The sequence below is a fragment of the Ambystoma mexicanum genome, chromosome 1q (assembly GCF_040938575.1).
Source record: "Ambystoma mexicanum isolate Mex_15411 chromosome 1q, UKY_AmexF1_1, whole genome shotgun sequence".
Taxonomy (NCBI): domain Eukaryota; kingdom Metazoa; phylum Chordata; class Amphibia; order Caudata; family Ambystomatidae; genus Ambystoma; species Ambystoma mexicanum.
In genome coordinates, this window is record NC_090922.1 from 67,718,292 (window position 1) to 67,740,110 (window position 21,819).

At 43.3% G+C, this 21,819-nt stretch overlaps 1 protein-coding gene across 3 annotated transcripts in view; it reads left to right on the plus strand.

Moving 5' to 3' along the window:
* CHTF8 (chromosome transmission fidelity factor 8) overlaps nt 1-21,819 on the plus strand; it is a 178,139-nt gene that overhangs the window by 85,417 nt on the left and 70,903 nt on the right. For all 3 annotated transcript variants that reach the window (XM_069635543.1, XM_069635544.1, XM_069635545.1), the window contains one exon: nt 12,834-12,951. In XM_069635543.1, the coding sequence (XP_069491644.1) occupies nt 12,834-12,951 (118 nt within the window). The remainder of the gene's footprint in view (nt 1-12,833; nt 12,952-21,819) is intronic.

The following is a 21,819-nucleotide window of genomic DNA, read 5'->3' on the forward strand; positions in this document are numbered from 1 at the left end:
TTCCACGAGACGATATTGAGATGATCCACAATGTTGTATTCATATTAACAAATCTATTATACACTCTGAAATATTTTTCCTTGTTAGACAAAAACAGCAAAGCAAGTGAAAGTAAAAGAAAGAATGAAGGAAAAAGGTGGTAACCCATGTCCGGACAGGACAAAAGGCAACCAGAAAAGGTAGATAAAGGCCACAAATAGACGGCACACTGTAAAGAGACAGCAACAAGTCAGCACAATCAAAAAGAAGTCCCGAAGTAACTTCCAAAGTCTAATATAGAGAATCACATCACAAATACAAGGCCAGCACAACCAAAGAGTATAAACAATGCCCAATCCGGTTTTGACAAAATTTCGCAAACTCACACTAAATGGGAATGGACCTACATTAAATCGCGAGAAAGTGAGACCTGGCCCAACACACAGTACTTGTACAATAATAGACATAATGGGCTAAAACCATAATACAAAACCACCACATAGGGCATCAGCAATATTGAGTACGAAGGCCAAGTCAGCTGTGATTGCAAAAAAAATGGTGCAATCTAGAAAGAGGTATACTTGACTGGGCATAACCCCATTATCCTGTAAAAGAGGGGCCCCCCCACAAACTCCTAGCCACTCAGTGATCCGCAACTCTAATATGGTCAATAAATCATGCCAAAAGATCACTTCCGTATCCAATGATGCCAAGGAAACAACCCACCTAAACAAATTCTGAATTAACAACTCAACGCTAAACAATTGTTGCAGATGAACCCCTAATATGAATTGACATGTGCATAAATCCTATATTCCTGACCCAACACAGCAAAGCCTTCACTTAACTGGCATTTTGACACAAAACTGAGTCACGAGTGCTATAACCAACTGAGCCACAATTGATCCCCTAGCCTAGAGCCCTGCAGACAATGTGCAAAACACTGCCACAGGAACACAAAAGTCACAGAGTCAGAGATCTGTAAACAAGCTCATCCAACACTGCTAAGGCTACCAGAATGTAGCACACATTGCCCCAACACCTGTGACTAGTTACTCCTAGACTGCTGCCCCTATCTGTATATACAGTTTCCTTATACTATTAACTGCAGCGCTAAATTCCTAAAAGTTACAACGCATTGAGCGCACAATGTGCAATGACCATTCAAAACCATTTATAGCAAAACAGACAATAGTTTGTAAAGGTTCCGAATACAGCCAAGCACCCACTGGCACATACCAAACTGCAGCCTGTGAAAGAAAAAACAGTACAGAATGCAGCTTTAATTTAATTAAATTTGATTGCTTTGCATGCAATGTGATTGGACTGGCAATCCTAGCTGCTCAAGGTATCTTACGCTCAAAACCATGAAATACGTTAAGGAAGACAGTAAACACAATGGGCATAACCTTCCAGACAGCAGGAGAATCTGTAGTTTCAAGCTAGCCTAATAAATGTTTATTGTGGTGAATGGGCATCAGAAGCACACAGCCCCATGTTGCCGTTCTAGATGGCCTCCAAGGGTATGTAGGAGCAGGGAGTGAGGAGGACTCGGAACAGTAGAGGCACTACTGTGGGTTTCAAAGGGATTAGGAGACTACATTCACAAGGCTGCTTAGTAAACATCACTACATCATGCCATGCCAACTAAAGTAAACTGCTGCAGTGACAACACCCAGTTCCTTCCATGCTCGGGGTTTCCAGAAACTAACACAGGGAACCAGCTCAACAAAAGTGAGGTGGCAAGCACTAGCTGGGGCGAGACAATCAAATATTCACAGAAAAGGAAAACCGGAGTGGGCAAGAACTTTCATAGAGTAAATATCAATTACGGTACATCACAGCAACAGGGGCATCCCTCACATAGCCACGAAGCATATACGTTTCCCGGCACGCACTCTGCTCGGCGAGCCATACACCTCCACAACGAGCAACACACTTATACTAGCAGTCAGATAGCAAGACAACGCGGAGGGGATCACCTTACAAGTCGGGTCAAGGCCACCACTGTAAGAAAACCAAAAACGAAATAGTAGCATGTAATGCTACGAGGAACAAACCTCAAAGGTGCTTTAGTCTAACCCTTCCACCCAAAGCGAACGACACTATAACCAGCAGTATAGAACCGGTAATCTAATTTTAAGTGTTAAACTAAACATACAGTAGTAGCGCGATCCAACGTTAAGGAATGTGCGGGCCCGCTAATGGAAAGTATTGCGAAGAAAGTTGAAAGCGCGAGCCCTGCAGTATCATGCGCACAATGCCGAAACGATACGCTTGCCCGAAAACTGCCACACATCTCTAACGTTGTACCTAACAAACGATGTTTAACACACTAAAAGTTCTTTATCACAACGCCGGCTGATGGCAAACCATTTACAATGAAGTCTCTGTTACTTAACTTACTTCTTCAGCAGAAGGCTCACTTGCCTCATCCGCCACCTCAAACCGCAAGCTCCGGAAACATCGCTCATACGCCAGCGAACCGTGCGGAACCAGGTGAAGACCGTCATACTGTACTGAGTCACCGGAGACAATCACATCAGCGGGCCAAGATAACGAAGCCATAATCATACGCGCAAGCCCAAAAGAGACATCCATGCACGTCTGTGGGTACTTTCCTCTAATGATAGCATGATCACGAGAAGGCCAAAGGAAAACAAACATTCAAATGCTTGCACACGCGCACCACGGCAGTTAAACGGAAACAATGAAACAGACAATTGTATATATAATAAAAATGCTGAACCAAACAAACAAGCAATTAAACATTTAAAAACACTGTAAATATAACCGAAACTCAGAGCATTAAGTTAAAAAAAAAAACAGAATCCCCAAACAATGACAGGAAACCTAGTGAGGCAAGGAAGTCTTAGATGGCAAATGTCGAAGCCATGCACATGCTTGTTCAGGGTTGTCAGTAATCTTTACACCATCTGGAAGGGATATTTTCAGAGTTGCTGGATTCATCAAAGTAGTTTTTAAGCCACTCTCCCTACGCAGGTGCTTGGCTTCAGCGAATGCCTTCCTTTTAAGCGCTACATCCTTTGGGTAATCAGGATAAATATGAAATTGTTTCCCCTGCCACATCAAAGCATCCTGCTGCCTTGCCATATAAAACACTTTCTCCTTTGTAGATGTCTGTGCAAATTTCACAATAATTTGCCTGGGCTTCCCCTCCTCAATTTTGCCAGCTCTAAAAGTCAAATCCAGATCATTTGGTTGAATATTGCAACCAGGTAAACCTCCTTGTAGCACATCAATCACCAAAGCAGACAGAGGTTGTTCTGGTTTCTCAGTGACACCAATCAGGCGAACATTGTTGCTCCTAGCCTGTATCTCCAAGTTCATGTTTGTTAACTGCAGTTTTGACAAGTCTTCCTGCAATTCCTGATAAGCCCTGTAACTTCCAGAGGCTTCCCTTTCAAGTCCAGATGTCCTGCCACCATTTGGGTTTCTAAGCCACTGACTTTACCAGATAAATCATTCAGTGTGGCCTTCACTTCACTCACGTCACTGGCCACCTACTTCAGTAGTTTGAAAATGTCAGCAGTGCTAGCAATATCTTCCTCCTGATCATCATTGACCTGTTTTGGTTTTTTGGAGAGAGGATTGTCCAATGCTTCAGTTTTCTTCTTGCTTGACATTTTTCAAATAGGCCTCAAATGGTTGCCAGGTTGGAGGGCAGGAGCTGCTTCCTTAAGCTGCTGCTCTCTCAGAGGCCATTCTAGAATCCAGAAATTAGAAAGTGTACCCTAATAGCGTCACTGTGTTAAAGTTGAACTTAGAAAGTACACCCTAGTAGAGTTGCTGTGTTAAAGTTGAACTTAGAAAGTGCGCCCTAATAGAGTTGCTGTGTTAAAGTTGAACTTAGAAAGCGTACCCTAATTAGCGTCACTGTGTCAATGTTAAGTCTAAAAGATATTCCCAACATCAATGTCTGTGCCCTAATAGCGTCATTATCTTAAAGTTGAATCTAGAAAGTCTACCTAATAGCGTCACTGTGTTAAAGTTGAACTTAGAAAGTGTGCCCTATTAGCGTCACTGTGTTAAAGCTGTACTTGGAAAGCCCACCCTTGTAGCATCTCTGTGTTAATGTTGAACCTAGACGGTATTCCCACCATCATTGAGTGTGCGCCATTAACGTCGATGTGTTAAAGTTCTACCTAGAAGCATCCCCTATTAGAATCACTTTATTAGAGTTGAATTAAGATAGTAGCTCCAACAACATTGAATGTACCCTAATAGCGTCACTGTCTTAAAAGTTAAGTTTAGTAGGTAGATTGTGCCTAATTGCATACACTTCACTGATTACCACAATATCACACTACTATGCTTACTCTCTCCTATACACCACCATTCAACTAGAACACAGCAGTACTATGACGCATTCGGTAAAGATGTTCTCATACTAACATGACCCTTCAAACAACCTATCATCCTAATAAAACACAGCTAGCTAGCACACACCGGCTATCTTAGGCGTCTCCTTAGGCCTCATGCAGTCATAACTCAGTCTGGTTGTCAACCCTCCAGACTGAACACATTCAACTGATCTCCTCAGCACCACACCTACCGCTAAGAAGCAGCTATCATGCAACAACCGCACCGGCTGCACACATACCTGGTGTGCCAACGCACTTTACGACTCTCTTCTCTCTCAACTGACTTGAACTGCGGTTCCCGAGGGCGTTCAACCTACCAGCGCCTTGAGATCATACCAATGGTACATAAGGCGCTATACAAATGCAAAATAACATAACATATCATAGCGGAATCCCAGGAATCAATGTACTTAAGGGGAGAGTGCATGTTACCAATAACCATGTTCTCCAACCCCATACAATGAGGATAATATTGCAAAACCCAAATGAACAGTAATTCACTAGAACAGCATGCTTCACGTGCAGCAGCCAGTGCCTCTATTGTAACTTTTAAATTTGCTCTGATCATCAAACACAAATTCCTTCTTGCTTATTTCAAATTACTTCATGTTACTCCCATCAAAAAGCATTCTTCCTGTATTGTCAATAATCCTACCTCAACTCCCATTTCCCCAAATGCCTGGAGTAATCTTCTGGTTCCTATGTATTGGTGTTGAAGTAGAGAGGAATGAGGAGTCCAAAATATTACGCTAGGCAATTGAATGCCTTCTACACTGTGCTAGTGATTGGACGGACTTTTACTGGTGATGATTGGTGGGCTTTCTTTAATGCCTCTTTCAGCATTCCCTGTGGATACATATCTGCATGGCCTATCTGTCAACATTCAGATCCCTGCAGAAACAATCATTTGCACCCCTTTACCATAAGCAAACCAACCGGTACTGGAAATGTTAAATGTGAGGAGATAAAACGGGTCCTCCCTCTGAAGGTCTAAGGAGACAGGAAAACATGCAAAGCTTCTACTCTGCACAACAGTAATAATATCAACATTTCCAATAATATGTTAAATAGGTAAATACCTTCGATCTAGTAGCCTTAAAGGCAGGGGAATCTAGAGTAGTGCTTTTGCTTGTTTTTATACCCACTGCAATGAATGCATACCATTATGCCATTATGGGCCTTCATGCTATGTGCCAATAGGTTATCGGCCTTCTTATATTTCTTTTTGTAAAACAATCTTTTTAACCTGTGCAAGTTATTCTCTCTTTGTGTTAGTGCAACTATTTTCCCCGCGATAGATAACCTTTCCCTGTGTTCCATTTCAAATGCATTTTAATAGTCATAATCATTGCACTATTTGTACTGTTGTCTCTCAGCACTAAGGTGTATTTCTAGTGCATATTGTGCACACAGATCAGGAAACCAGATCTGGGTTTGTGGCGGTGAAAAGCAAAATGGACATGTGGAGAAGAAGGAATAGAATAGAAGACACACAGATAGCCTAGAGAGAGGGAATGTACGAAGATCAGGAAGATGGAGGCATGCTTGGTTCTGCTTGAATATATGAGACCTTGCGACTGGTGTGTGTCACTTTATGTTGCTATTCTTTGTCCTTTTCAAATTACTCATAGTCTTAGGTCTTGCTGCCTGTGTTATCATTCACGCACTTACTACTATATTGAAGGCATCCCAGTGGATCACTTCCAGTATTTTGTGAAGTCAACAAGGATGGAAATACCATAAGTATCATACTACCATCGTTTGTACAAGGTACGCAAGAAACCTTTGAATTCATTCAAGATAATAAAATTTAATTTAGTATGGCCCTTATAGATTTGCATTTTTGATTTATAGTGTCTGTCATCATTGACATAGTCCTTGAGGATATTTTCACAGTATAAGGTATGATACCACTGAGTTTTGTCTCTTATTTGATTATACCCTGAATTACATTAGACTTACTATGTCACATTGATCTTCAGATCTGGACTATCGTCTTGATGTAATAGGGATTGTATACCAAAGGTTTTTGGACGTTTTATAACTTCATATTTGAAGATTTTCTACTTAATACAAGGTAAATTACCAGTTTCTTTGTCATTAATATAATAGTATTCTTTATAATTTTCTGTAAAATGATATTGATGGTATCTTCATCCTTGTTGATGTTACAGATTGAATTGTACTTGCTCCTGCAGAAGGGACCAATGTCCGGAAACATGTTGAGCTGAATAAATATTGTTGTGGCAGAGTAAAGAACTAGGATGTGTATATTATGGTCTTTTTTCAAATTTAAACATTTCAAAAGAACTCATCTATATATACTTCTCATAATGGTTTGGCCATGTTTTGCCTATTACTAAAGTGCAGGGGACGGGGGTATCCCTATCATTGGGATCCAAATCTTTATTTGTTAACAATCTCTGTGCCAGGATTGCTTGTTTCTCCCCTGCACCTAAAGTGTTTTCTTAATACTTAATAATTTATTTTATTAGATGTTAAAACAGATGTGCAGTGTGATGTCAAAGTCTTTTTCCACTTCCAGTATTCTCCCAACTTCTTTGTCAAAGAAATAGTCCCTGTTTATGTGAGTTATGTCTTGCTTCAAAGTGGAATCGCTCTACAGAGCCTGGGACGATCTCCATTTCTTTTGATCTAGTCTAGTAGTATGCCTTCCCACGTGGAATTTGAGGACCAAGGGACAGTGGTCTGAGACAGCTATGGAACCTATTTCTGCAGTCAGACTCGCATGGTTCAGCATTCTGTTGACCAGAAATCTTTCAATACCGGAGTCTGACTTGTGTGCATTAGGGCAAAGCATGTAATCCCTTGCATTTGGCTGCAACTCCCCCGCACAATAAACCACTAATCCTTTAATTTTCTCTCAGACTGTTGGAAGACCAAGGCGGGAGCATTAGATGTGGACTGGTATTAGTCTAGCCCTTATAAGGTGATGTCCCATTGCAGTGCTAGACTACCTTACAGAAATGATGCTTATTTAGGTATCCAGTCCCTCTGGAATTTATCGTGCCACTGTATACGGAACTCCTGCTACTACTTTCTAGTAGCAGAAAGCTACCATTTTTTATCTTTCAGTATACCCAAAGTCTGCAGGGAGAAGTCCTTCCTCATAAAATAGCTCCTCTTGTTCTCTTTACTCCCTGCCAATGGTAGGTACTGCTGTTAGCTCTGCTTGCCAATCCTATGTGCTCCTGTAGAAAAAGGTGCATCTCTGGTAATAATGTGATGGCACTCAAGTCTGACCAGGTATATAAGATACATTTACACTACCGTAACTGCTGTTTGTGCCGAGTGTCAAGGGATGTGTACTACAATAGGCATGTTAAAAGTGCCTGATTTGCTGGCTCCTTTCCAGAAGCATGCCTCTGTGGAGCACAGTAATTTCTCCCTCCTACCACTTGTCTCAGATGACCTTAAGAACACCCAAACTTCAAGTGATAGTTCACAGGTTTTTATATTGCATAACTCAAATTTTTCAGAATCTTCATGGTAAATGACTGAAATGTAGCACATTGGCCCCGGCAGGTGGGAGCCAGCCAGCAGGGTGGTTAGGAACGCAGGCTTGAACTGCCGGTGTAAGCCCACGTTCCAAGCCGCCTGACTGCCGACTCCCCTGCCGCCATCTCCAGGCCCCCATCCCCTTTTTTTTTTTTTAATCTCCCCTGCCCCCAAACGTACCTTATTGCAGCTGTGGCAGCACTTGCAGCCACACCTTCCTCTGCTCACAGCGGCTGCTATGGAAAGGGATGAGGGGCTCCGTACGGAGCCCCACTTCCCTTTCCATGGCGGCCATGTTGGTAGACGTTTTTCCTTCCTACAACGGGACGCCATGCTTTCTAGCACCCCGGGTTGCCGCTTTGGTTATCCGGGGTACTAATGGCCTTAACACCCGTTCTGGGCCAGATCGGGTGTTAACGCCACAGTAAAGGATGTCTATCTCTATCCTCCTATGGGGTTCCCACATCCTTAGCCCAGGCTTCCCTATATCCCAGGTTGCCAACTAGAGACTGATAACACTGATCTACAATTCTATCTAAGATGATGGCCAAAAGGTTTTAGATTTTTATTCTCTTACTACCTCCAGAGTTTTTCTGTGTGAAAACCTATCCTGACAGCTCCCTGGGATTTGGATTTCAGTATGGTCTGGCACCCTTCCAAATATCCAGCTCCTCTCGCTCTGAGCTTTCCGTGCACCTTGCATTCCATTCCCTGATGTTCCTCAACTTCTCCCTCTCCCCCTCCCTCCGATAGGCACACTCTCTCCTATCTTCTTCTCCCCCTCTCTCCCCTCTACTGACACCTCTAATCTACTCTCTTCTCCACTCTACACTCCACTCTCCTCTGCTCTCTCCTCTCCACACTTTTCTTCTTTCTCTCCTCTACTCGGCACTCCCTTCTCTCCTCTCCACACCCCATTCTCCCCTGTCCTCTCCCACCCTCTCCACCTCTCCCCCTCCTCTTTCCCCGCTCTGTCTTCCTTTCACCGGCCTTCTTACTCCTTGACTCTTGTTCCGCCTCCATTTCATCTGACCGCCCCCGAACACTCCTTGCTCCTTCTATCTCTCACAGTTTTTTTGTACCTATTACTTTCTGTGGTGGTCTTTCCCTTCCCCTCGGTTCATCTCCTCACCTGTTTCTTGAGCCCCATCAGATTTTACCATTTCCCGTGGGGTTGTGCCACAGTGGCAGGAAGCTTTGGAACCCCTACTTAGCCAAGCCCCTTTCCATGCTTAGCACTATTTATTCTCTCTGATGCGCGATCGAAGTCTGTGTCACCATTGCAGAGATGCAGTGAGTCTTGTTCTGATGTAGAAATGGTTGGTTTGCTGGCAAGGAGCTAGTGTTTTCACCTTGTTTATGAAGCTGTCGGATTCACTCAGAGTATGGTGACTTCCACCTGCTGCATGGCCTCCTGGCGTGGGTAGCCCTGAAATGAGACAAATAGAATTCTGGGCAGCAAGGGATATGGCAGGCATTGGATGATTGACATTGGTATATGCAACAAGTCACATATGGGGAGGTGGGCAAAGGTTGGTGCCCTGCCAACACCCACATACCGTGTTATTGGCAGGACTGGCTCTGTTGAAAACCCAGGGTTGTGAGTGGTCCCTATCCTCTCTGACAAGTTGAAGTCCCTCAGCCTGTCTCACCCTTCGCATAATTTATCACATAGTTTCCAGATTGGTTCCTCCCATCTTCACCAAAAATCCCCCCATCCTTGTCTCAACCCTCGCGTACCCTCCAATTCTCCCACCAGTACCAAAATGGTGGGACTCGGCCATCCACCACTTGTCTAACCATTTGTATCACACCCTCCTATCGAGAACAAGCAGAGAGCTCAAAGCAGAGTTGTCCCACCCCATGCACAGCAAATGGAAAACTGTGTTGGTCACTTGGTGGTGACTCCAATAATGATTGGGTACATGTGTTTTCTAATCAACACCCCCCCCCCCCCCAAGAACAGTCATCCAAGTGGAACAATAGTAGACCATTCAATAAAGGAAATGATTCAAACAACTAGGCGCCTCTATGTTTCCCTAGACAGCCCTATTTCTACAGAGATAAAAAGTTGTAAATGAAAGTGGGAAGCAAGCTGATTTATCTAGCAAACGAGGGTGCAAAGACCTCTTCCAACCCTCCTATAAGAAGTCTCCTAACATTAACATTTTTCTGAGATCTCCATGCCCGCTCTACTCCAATGCAGGTCTGAGCTCTTCTTGGGCATGGACTATGTCCACTCTGCATCAAACTGCTTTGTTGATTTACCCGTCTCAGGTCTTTTGATTGGCTCCTTCTCCAGTTACCCTTTAATTGTTTTGTAATTCCATTATTGTTAACTTCTGCACACTAGTACTGTACTCCATTACTCGCTCTGAGGCTTTAAATATGTGTTGTGAACTTAGCACCACCTTGAAAATGCTTGTTTGCGACTCAGCTGTGTTCCACAGCTGTCAGGTAAATGGGGGGGGGGAGCTTGTGTGGGGTTCTCACCTGGCCACACATTGTGGTCAGGATTCTTCCTTCTATCTGAATATGCAGGAAGTTTGCGGTTCAGGTAAAACTTCAGTCTCCATCAAAGCCTCATGCTCCTCGGACTTTCAACGGTTGAGGGGCCTGTGTTCGCCAAGAGTAGTTGTAGATACTGTGTCAGAGGGGGTGGCAAACTCATGGAGTTCATTTCCATTCACCCACTCAGCTCCTCAGATAGCGACCAGACCATCCATAGTCTCCTGGGGCTCAGCTCCCATCTTCCCAAAGGAGGGTGGGGGGGGGTTTACTCTAACTCGCCACAACATCCAATAAATCTGTCCGGTTTTACTCTACCAAAACCTTTATCGCCACACTAGTCCTCAAGACATTGGATTACTATTCCAACTTCCTCATTGAAGGAATGCTCAATATGCATTAGCATCAACATGAATGCAAGTACTGATAGCATATTCTTTGGACAATCGTTAACTTCCCAAATGTACTGTTTATTTTCTCCAATTCACAAAATCCATTGTTGATGGTAATTACCTACCAAAAGTGCAAGGGACAAAAATACAAAATCTGAAGTAGCAAAAGTTCATTAGAAAAGAAAATGAATTGGAAAAGATAATACAAACGTGTATCTAGATTGGAGAGTCACCATTCAAGCAATGAGAGAAACACTTTCACATGTGAGGAATGCATCCATTACCACAGTCTACACATGCCAGACCCATCATCACCTACACCAATGCATTTATGTAGCATCAAAAATCCCACCTATTTAAGGATTAGTGTAAATGGTGCACAGTTGTAATCTCCCGTTTGCCCCTATAACGTGATCCACGGGTGGTGTTTGTCCTCACAGTCCTGGCACAAATCGAATATTTCTTCAATATTAATCCATCACCAGATAATTAGACGGCACCTTTTTTAAAAGGCCTCATAATATTTATGGCCACGCCTTCCTCAGGGTGTAACTGATATTTTCCTGAGTATGTTTTGATAGTGTGTAGATCATTGTGAGCTGGGCTAGTAGTCAAGATCGACTTGTGGTGTTCAATATTTTGTTTTGGAATTTGTTTTAAAAAATTCAAGAGGAACGCTTGTCGTGTGCCCTCCGAGCACAGCTCACTTGACAACAGCGTTCAGGCTCTATCCTGCTTCCTTTTATGTGACTTGCAAGCTAGTGCACAGTACAAAGCGTAATGAAGGGTAATATTTTACTATTGAAGAAACATATGAAATATAACTGTGCCACATTTACACAAATCCATAAGTATCTGGGATTGTTAATGGTAAATAAGTGCATTGGAATAGGAGGTGGATGTAGCATGTGTAGAATGGATGAATAGAATGTTAGTCTTGTGTGGGGCATGTTTAGGGAGATCATAGTTTACATAGGTAATGGATGTGTTCCTTACATGTGAAAACGTTTTTTTTTATTGTTTAAATGGTGATGCTCCAATGTAGATATGCATTTGTATGATATTTTCTAAGGAACATTTGCTTCTTCAGATTTTGTATTTTTGTACCTTGCACTTTTTGTAATGACTATCGTCAATTAATTTTGTGATTTGTGCAAATTAAATTTAATGTATGTTTTGGGAAGTAAATGATTGCCAAAAGAATATGCTGTCATTACTTGCATTCATGTTGATACTAATGCATATTGTGTGCCCACATGGGCCTCAATTGAAACATTTCACGGGCTTCCCTTCTATAAATTAGATGCCAGCTTCCTCATTAGACCTACCTCCTCTTCTTCGCAAATCTCGACAAGCTACTGAACTTTTCTACCCATACCCTTTGCAACCTCCCATGATCCTCGCCTCTCTATGCATTGCCTTCACATACTGTGGCTGTCAAAACAAAATCACTACTTATTCAAATACCTATTGTGTTTAAATCCATCCATGGACTGTCTCTTCAGTCCTTTACCTGGATGAATCAATCACTGATACCCAACCGCCTTGCAGTGTATTCTCTCCAACTCTTCACTGCCTTACTGTACCCATGCAGCGTGGTCTCCCCCCTTTGGCTCCTTCACCCTCCTCCCTCCCCATCACTGGAACTCCCTATCCCCTTAAATTGAGGACATCCCAACAGAATTGGCATCAAGGTTTCCCATAAGAAGAACCACTACTTTCCCTGGAGGGAGCCCCAGAATCAGAATCCCACCTCCCCCCAATGATCCGCAACCCCCGCCGCCGCTGGTTTGCACATCTATAAATACTGTAACTAATGAAGATGTATTTGAAGTCTGTCCTGTGCTGCCTTTATTTGCTGTTTCCACTCCACCATCTGGTTTAATGTATTAAGCATTTTAACTTTACTTTGTAAAGGACCCAGCCATAGGACAGCTCTAGCCATCAAAATGCCATTGTTACTACAATCCTTCTTGGCAAAACGCTTTCCATTTTTCAGTAAAAGACAAGATCGGGTCAGACACTAAAGTGTATGCTCTTGATTTTGCAGTTCTCCTGGCAATGTCCCGGACGAGTGGCTGCTGATGGAGCTGCAGGGAGAGATTGAGTCTCGGCATCAGAGTGGACTTGCAGGGAACATCATGGGAGACCTGCACTACACTAAAGAGGTAGTATTTTCTGTTTTGGTTGGGGACAAATTTGCCATGTTGATCTTTGCCACTACTGATGGGGATTCTAAGGTAGGTGATTAGGAATTTCATTGAGGGCGTTAACAGAAACTGGCAACTCGTGCTCGGGAGGATAGCTCAGGGGCAACGTGCTCGCCTTGGAAGCAAGACGACGCAAGCAACACAGGTTCGATCCCCGGGTCTGCGCTTAGATATCTCAGGGTTTAAGCGCGTTATAAATAGCCAATTATAATAATAACTTGGGTTGGGCTGTGCGTTGGTTCAGTAGATTTACTTAATAAATCGTACATTACTCTGGCCCACCTTGCACTGGCTCTGGAGAATCTTTGCCGCGCTGGGGACAGTTTCTTTCTTATACCAGAATATTGCCTCTGTAGCAGCAGAGGGAATGGCAGGAAACGGATTGCAGATCCAGGGGTTGACTGGACCGTCTCAGCACTTGGGATGGCCATGGGTGGGCTCTGCTTTTGCTGGCCATTGGGTTCTCTCTCTGCCGAGAAGGTGAACTTGACTGGCCACTAGACCCCCTGTCCACATTGCAAGCACATTCCCTTTTCATGTGCGTGCATTGAGGCATGTGCTTTGCCAACCTATCCGTTCCTTGGCAACAGAGACTTCGAGGACTTGGATCATGGGAGCGCGGTCTACCTGTTGGGTCTTCTAGGTAATGGAAGTGCATTGTGGTGAGCTGAGTTGCCGCTGACTGCAATGATATTCAACATAGTCTCTGGAACCTTTTGTCTTCGAAGTGTGGAAGTTGAAAACGTAACGGTACAGCCACTACAAATCTGCAGATAAATATGAAGAACTGTATTTCAAATTTAAGCAAAAAAATGATGTAAAATTTGAAAGGGTGTGGAAAAAACGGTCAATGCCCATCATTTGAAAACGAAATATATCCAACAAAACCAAATGCTCCAACCACAAGGCTGTCGGGACTATACTGTACTGATGATCCCTAATAAGGGTGAAAACAGGTATGTAGTTGTCCTGGCAACCTTGCAAATGTCTGTCTTGAGTTGATAAAACTATATAAAGTAGCACTGCCCTCTTAGACAAATAGAATTTCCTGAAGGAAAGGGTTTGCATTTGAACTAATTTGCATACCCACAATACCTTGCTGTTGTGGCTCACAACTGAAGGTGAACCTCCAGCGATGGCAACTAGGCGGTGCTGTGGAATGTGTGACTTGGCTCAAATGAACCATCCTACTTTCACATTTCAGGTGAGAGATTTTTTTTCAAACCTTTTTAAAACCACCATAACTTTCTTGGTGTTGTGAAAACATGGCCAAATGCTCCAACCACAAGGCTGTCAGGATTATACTGTGTCGGGACTATACTGCACTGATGATCCCTAATAAGGGTGAAACCAGGAATGTAGTAGTTATGGCAGCCTTGCAAATGTCTGTCTTGGGTTGATTAAGCTATGTATAAAGTAGCACTGCCCTCTTGGACAAAGAAAATTTCCTGGAGAATTTTTTTTTGCCATTGAGCTAATTTGCATAGCCACAATGCCTTTCTGTTGTGGCTTAGACGTGGAGGCGACCTTCCAGCGATGGCTACGAGGTGGCGTTGTGGAATGTGTGACTTGGCTCAAATGGTTTTTCCTTCTATATACACCCACACATACATATACATACATGTATGTATTTTCAACATAGCCAAAGGTTAGGAAATTAGTGTGTTGCTAGCATGCTTATGGTGCAAGTCATTCTGCCTTCCTTTGGTTCTGCAGGCTATTGCTTTGCCTGCAAGTGCAGGCAGCAAGGACATTTATGGGAAATGTCAAAAAGGTTCCAAATCTTCAGGCTCATTTGCACCATCTGCCGAGAATATTTAATCTGCGGTTATTGGGTGATGTTTTCAGCAGAAATATCTGTGCCACGGATTTGGGCTGTCTGTGGTTAACTGTTTGTATGTTAATGTATTTTTTTCCTTTCAGCAAGAGCAGCCCAAAATATGTCTTCACCCACCTCTTTTCTTCCTATGCATGGGCAGCCATCTGTCCACTGGATGAAGGTGAAACAAACAAAACGCTTTTGGTTACTATTGATGTTGGAATGGGGTATGAGCTTTCTGCTTTCTATAAGTAGGTTGTTTTGTGAATGCACCAACATTCCTCAAAATGGCAAATGGTGTGCTACTTAAGACCACTTTTCATTACCGAAGTTAGTGGGGCTTTCAGGACAGAAGCATATGATACCCTATCTGAGATTAGATGACGGTGCATGCAGTGAATTGAATCACTATGAAATATCTGGTTCTTACTTGGGTGTACCCTTTGATCCAAAACCTGTATGATGCAGTAGAGGCATATATTTATTTAATTGTATGTGTTCAAGCCCAAGAGGAAGGACTATATTGCAGTTGTGCGCTGTTGACCAATACTTAAGACTTCGGAAAATGAATGGTAGCATTAGTGAGGCACCATTTTGTAAGGTGTGTCAACAATGCCAAGAATGGTTGCTGCCAATTCATCTTTGGTGGGGGCTCTGATAATTTCACAAAGCATTACGCTTAATGCTGAATTTGTGAAAGACATTATAATGCAAAAAGGGTAGCTCCGGTGAAGTAAGTGGGCAAAGGTAAAGCAGATGTAAAGAAAGGCTAAGTGTAAGGAGGGCGTGACTCGAGTGGGGGTAAAACGTTGTTGATAAAGAAAATGTAGCATTTATTGCACGTTTCCCTGGTAGTAGTGTGGACATGGACCCTTTGCTTGGGTGTGCACATTTTGGGAAGGATGAAGTGAGAAGTCGTCAAATACCTTTAATTGGGCTTCTTGTAGCAATAAAAGTCACATGCTAAATAAAGAACATTAAGAACTCTCAATGGTATTTACAACCTAAATAATTAAAATACAAAATTCATTCATATTAGATTTTTTGCTAATACAAAAATTAAAACAAGAAGTAAAAGTTAAAATCTTCCAATAAAATGAAACCATTAAATTGGTGAAATATAAAATACAGGTTTCACAATTATTTTAACAGTCTATTCATCAATGACCTAGCTTCCACGATCCATATTGATACAGCAAAGACTACATCCAAATTCTTTGTGTTTTTACACAAGTCTTCAGCTATTGTTAAAGTACAAACCCTGTGATTAATCGGGCATTGTTTAAGATGCGTTATGTCTGATTAAATTCTATGTAGGGCAGATAAAGAGAAGATATTGCAGGGATTCAGGGGTCTCGGGACAGAATGGACAAAAACACGAAGATGCTGTCGTCAAACCCAATTTGAACAACTCAAGAAGTAATTTCCCAAATCTCATTCCCATAAAAAGGGATCTACTAAACGGTTTAATGATAAGAGACAAATCATATTCTTTAATAAAATCTGTCCTGAGAATCGGATAAAACAAGCCTGTTGATAATGGGAGGCATTTTGTCTGGTTTCTGTGTAATGCCCAAACAGCGTGGGCATTTAATACCAGCTGTTTGCTACCTTTATTCATGCTGGAACGGTTGCAATATATAATATCTCTGTGTTAAGAAGTTCCATGGTGTGCCTAATATACTGAAGCCAAGGAATAGCAAGAGCCCCTTTGCAATGTAAAACATGAATCGCCACCTCCTTGTATTTTGTTAAAGCACTGTCGCTGTTTGACCCTAATCGTACGCCGTACAGTAAGGGCTTCAGAAGTGTCGAACTTTAAGGTGGCATTTAGCATACGTGAAAGCAACAAGAGTTTTTTTTTTCAGTCATCACCAAATTTACAACACAATTTCCCCATAGCTCTGCCCCATATAGTAATAGCCTGAGCCCCATACAGTTCAAGTTCTAGGCCTGGAATATTATTTTTATTTCCAAAGGTTTTTGGGAAACAGATTGCGTTGCACCCCCCACAACCCCTCCTCCCCACAAGTCAGATTATTTCTGTGAATGTGCTTGGTCCACTTCGCATTCCATCCAACCCTAATTCCTAGGTAGTGAAATGCAGTTACTTCGTCAATCCTTTCCCCTCCAATTTTTAAATGGATGCGATTTCTAATTCTAGCCATTTTCTCTCAAGACATGACCCTGTTTTTTGAGGTTAGTCGCCCCATTTTCTTTCACAATAAAAGTGGTTGTTTCATTTTTTCATACCGATGGCGGGGCACTTGAGATTAGCAAGTGAGAAGTGTGGATCAGATTTGAAATAAAGGGTGATTCTGTAGCGGATTACTGACGGTGAAAGTGAACAGTATGGTACAGTGAACATTTGTGGGAATTGATTCTGTGTCTACATCGCCTTTTGATCCCTTGTAACATTTATACAGAGGGTTTAAGGAAGGCTGTACGAGACTGTGCAAGCCTGATGTTGATTCCAATGGGTTTGGAGGAGTGAGTGTTGGCGATTAGCAGAGTTTTGAGAGGACTCTTGAATTCAAACACGAGAGGACGCATGTTGGGTTTCTGTGTCTGGGATGGGTTCAACCGGGTTAGATTTGTGACAAAAAAGGATTTAGCTACCACTATTTTTAACAATGCAATTCATCTGGTCATCAGTTTAGAGGTATCGGCTACTTGGAATATTTGACAATGTTTTGGGACTAAGTTGTCAGTACTAAATGGGTGTTTTTTAATGTTCGACCGTTACTAATCTGAGGAGGCGTGGGCGGGCAGGTCTTGATCGACTTGTGACAACTGATGCTTTATGGGAAATTAGAAGTTGAGTGGTTGGCCTTCATTGTTCTGGCCTGTAATGTTGGACAACATCTATTTGTATTTGTGGATTTATTGGGATATTAATACGTATATTTGGATTTGTAAGTTCCCTTTACTCGTCACATTGCACATTTTGACTACTTGGAGGAAGACATCTATGTTCAGTATAATCGCTCTCTCTTCAGTATATCGCCAACTGAGGTTGGCAGAACAATCCTGGTACTTGACATTGTTAATTACACCCCTTGGTGCATTGAGGTTCAGCCGGATTCATTTTGCGTTGCCCTCTGTCGTGTTTCAAATAACTAGGAAGAATTTTTTCCATGGGTTGGTCAACAGGGCGTTGTTCCAACATAACATTTGGGTTTATGGTCGTAGGCAGTAGGTGCATGATGTGGCTCCTCTTTGGCCCGTTCTAGCACATTTGTGAAAGCATGGATTCACTGTTTGAAGGAAAACATCAGGAAGGGGTCTGTCTTGGACACACGTTGCATGAGGTTGTAAGAGCTTGCTCGAATATAATTCATCCTGTCCGGGGGGTGCCAGAGCCGACAGACAAGGAACAAATGCATACTTTTCTGGATATTTGGCTGAGCATTACTAGATTTTTTTTTTCGTACGTTTGTGTGTTAAGGTTGAGCCAGTACTGAAACGTGGGGTTGTTCGGAGGAAGTGGAGGGGGAAATCATGTTAACCTGGTTACCTAAATGTGAAATTGCTTTTCAGAGTGTAAAAGGTGATCCATTTAAGGCACCCACATTTAAGGCATCCACATTTTATGAATATTTTCCGGAGAGGAAGCACACACACCTATCTTCAATTTCTGGTGGAACCTTATTTTTGGGTGGAGTGTCCTGTCTCAACTGGTAGTCCAGAGCCCATGATAGCATTTGCTTAGCAGTCTCTGTGAAGTGGAGGAAGGAATTATATGGTTGTGGAAATAGAGGTGCTGTGGTATGGTCTGTAAAGCATTTTATATTTTATTTGTGGAATTTGTATTGAGGGCAAACCATATACAACTAGGTCAGTTATTTTCTATTAAATGTCACCATGATGCTGCCCCAAGTATTTCCTGGTGGTTGCTGTGCTTATAGCTGTACAATTTAGTAAGGGTCTTTTGGTCAATTGTTTGTCTAAGATGTCAGTGGTTAGGGAGGATGAGTTGGATATAGAACTGGCAGCTTAAGCTGATGGCTGCTTGAGGGTGTTGCTCCTGCCCTGGAGATCCTGTTATTAAATAATGGCGGATTTGGCTTCATTTGAAATGACTGACACCCTCTCCCACCCCAAACCCCCACCCCCCCTTGAAAAGGTCCAGACAGGGGATGAAGCGGCTGAAGTTTTGGGAGGGGACTCACAGCCTTAGAAGAGAGTTAAGGAAAATGGAATAGTGGTCCTGCAGGGCTAAAGGACAGTCTGTTAAGAATTATTTGACAGAGATTATGGATGATGTTGTTAATTATTTATTTATTTTATTTGTTGGTATCGCCCAGACCCAGAGGTATCACAGTGCTAGGGAGGTTAGAGTACAGTACATGTAGCAGAACTACTGTAGTGTTACATACAGTACGATTCTGGAGTGGTCAATATAAATAGAGGTGGCATAGTTACAGATCATTGATAACAGCCAGTACATTTCTGGTGCAGTAAATTCAGGGTTATTTGTTAAACAGTGGCGATTGTGAAAGATATGGTAGGAGGGTTCATGGATACAGGATGGTAGGGCATTCCACAGGGCGGGGGCAATAACGGTGAAGCAGGATCCACCAGCTCTTTTTCTGCTGAATCTTCAGGTGGTAAGTGAGGTGGACGAGGAGAGCAGGCTGCCTCTGTTGTTTTTTTTGTGATGCAATGCGATGGGTAAGGTATGGGGGGGCAAATGGGTGCTTTAATAGGTAGCCAGTGTGCTTTGCGTTCCAAGAGTGAGATGTGGGAAACTGCCCTGATGGAATTATTTTGGATTAGTTGTAGTTTGTTCAGGTTTTTTTGCGAGGTTTCTGCAAGGATGGCATTGCAGTAATCCAATTTACTTCTAATGATTAACCTGGCTAGGGTGAGGCAGTTGCTTGTGGTCAGGAATTTTCTGGAGAGTTTGATCCGTTTGGTAGAGTAGGCGGTGGACGAGGTGACCGCCTTGACATGTTTCTGCATGTTTAGCTCAGAGTCAAGATAAACTCCTAATGTTTTGACGATGGGTTATACGGGGGTGATGTTCCCATTGATGCAGAAAGAGGTGAAGGCAGGGTCGAGGTTTTTGAGGCAGTGCGGAGAGCTGACAGCTAGGAGATCCATCTTATCATTTAGCCAGAGATGGTGGGTGGCCATCCAGGCCTGGATGATGCTGTAAACATGATTAATGTTGGCTGAGTCTGGTTTGTGATTGCCAGTGAGTTTAATGAGTACTTGCGTATCATCAGTGAAGTTTGTGTATGGGACATTAAGGCTATCCAGATGGTTTAAGAGTGACTTTTTGTACATATTGTACAATGTAGGTGATAGGCAAGATCCTTGTGGGACACCGTAGGAGACAGGGATGGGGTCAGCTGCTTCGGCCCCGGCGAAGACCCTGGAGCACGTCCAGATAGGAAGGATTTGATCCAATTGGCTGCATCAGAGGAGAGGTTGAAGGTGGCAGTGAGGAGGTGGCATAGGATTGAGTGGTCTATGACATCAAAGGCCGCAGAGAGATCAAGTAGGAGGAAGATGGCGAGATCCCCCGTGCCGTGGATGTGGTCTAGCTAGATCTTAAGATCAAGGAGGGCTGATTCCGTGCTGTGTCTGGGCCTGAACCCTGATTGGCGAGTGCCCAATAGGTTGTGGATTTCAAGATGTGTTTGAAGTTGTGAGTAGGCAGTACGGTCAATAATCTTCAGAAGGTAAGGCACTGTGGTAAGAGGGTCGGGTCTAGGGAGGGATGTTTCCAGGAGCGGTGTGACCCAGGCTTCTTTGTTAGGGTTGGGGACTATGTGGGAGTTGAAGGAAGTGTTGATGAAATGAGCAATCATGGGTGCAAGCGAGTCATCGCACAGCTTGATGAGGTGGCCCGGGCAGATGTTGCCAGTGCAGTTGGTGGCTTTGAGGTATTGGATGGTAGTGAGTACATCCGTGGGGAGACGGGGTGAAGTAGAAGAGAGGGGGTTTGGGAGCAGAGGGGGTGGTGGTGGGTACCGGGGATTCTGGGGGAGTGACGAGGGATTTTTTGATAATGGATTTTGTTAGCTAAGGCTGTTTGTATAAGGGTACACCAGGCTTGGTCTTTTGGGAAGCTGTTGCTCGGAGGGGCTGGAGTTTCAAGTTCCTTGAGGATTTTGAAGAGCTCTCTTGTGTTGGAGCTTGCTTTGTTATTTTTGATGTTGCTGGCTTTTGTGGTCAGGATAGCTCTTTTATACTTACAGGCAATGGTGCTGAAGAACGTATTATTGGTGATAGTAGGGATTTGACACCAGAGATGTTCTTGGCCGCGTTTGAGTTTGCGGAGGGATATTAATTCCTTTTTGAACCAGTTCTGGTGGGTTTTGTTTGTTTTTTTTGCGAGCCGTGGTTTTGATCGGAGCATACTGGTCTAAGGCACCGAGGAGTGCTGTGTTGTAGGCACTGAGGTTGGTTTCGCGGTGCGTGGTGTCAGGTTGCGCCGCAAGCGCGGCACGGATGGTAAGTTCGAGTAATTCTTTGGTCAGTTTGCGGGTGTGTCTGGCAGTGGTGGGTGTGAGATACATGGCAAAGCAGATCAGTGAGTAGGTCAGTCCAGGGTACAGGGTCTGTGGAAGTGACTTGAAGAGGTAGGTTGATGGGTAGTATCCAGTTGAGGATCCGGCCTTTATGATGAGTGTGCAAGGAAACCATTTGGGAGAAGTTCATCTCCTCTAGAGCTGTGGTGAGGGCTGCAGACTTAAGGTCATTGGGGTCTTTGTAGCCTAGGTTGAAATTACCTCGGAGTAGGAATTTGGTTTTAGGCTTGAAGAAAGGGGCAATGAGCAGGGGGATGTCAGCGTCCGGGGCCCTGACGTTGTTGGGTTGGGTGTGTCTGGCAGTGGTGGGTGTGAGATACATGGCAAAGCAGATCAGTGAGTAGGTCAGTCCAGGGTACAGGGTCTGTGGAAGTGACTTGAAGAGGTAGGTTGATGGGTAGTATCCAGTTGAGGATCCGGCCTTTATGATGAGTGTGCAAGGAAACCATTTGGGAGAAGTTCATC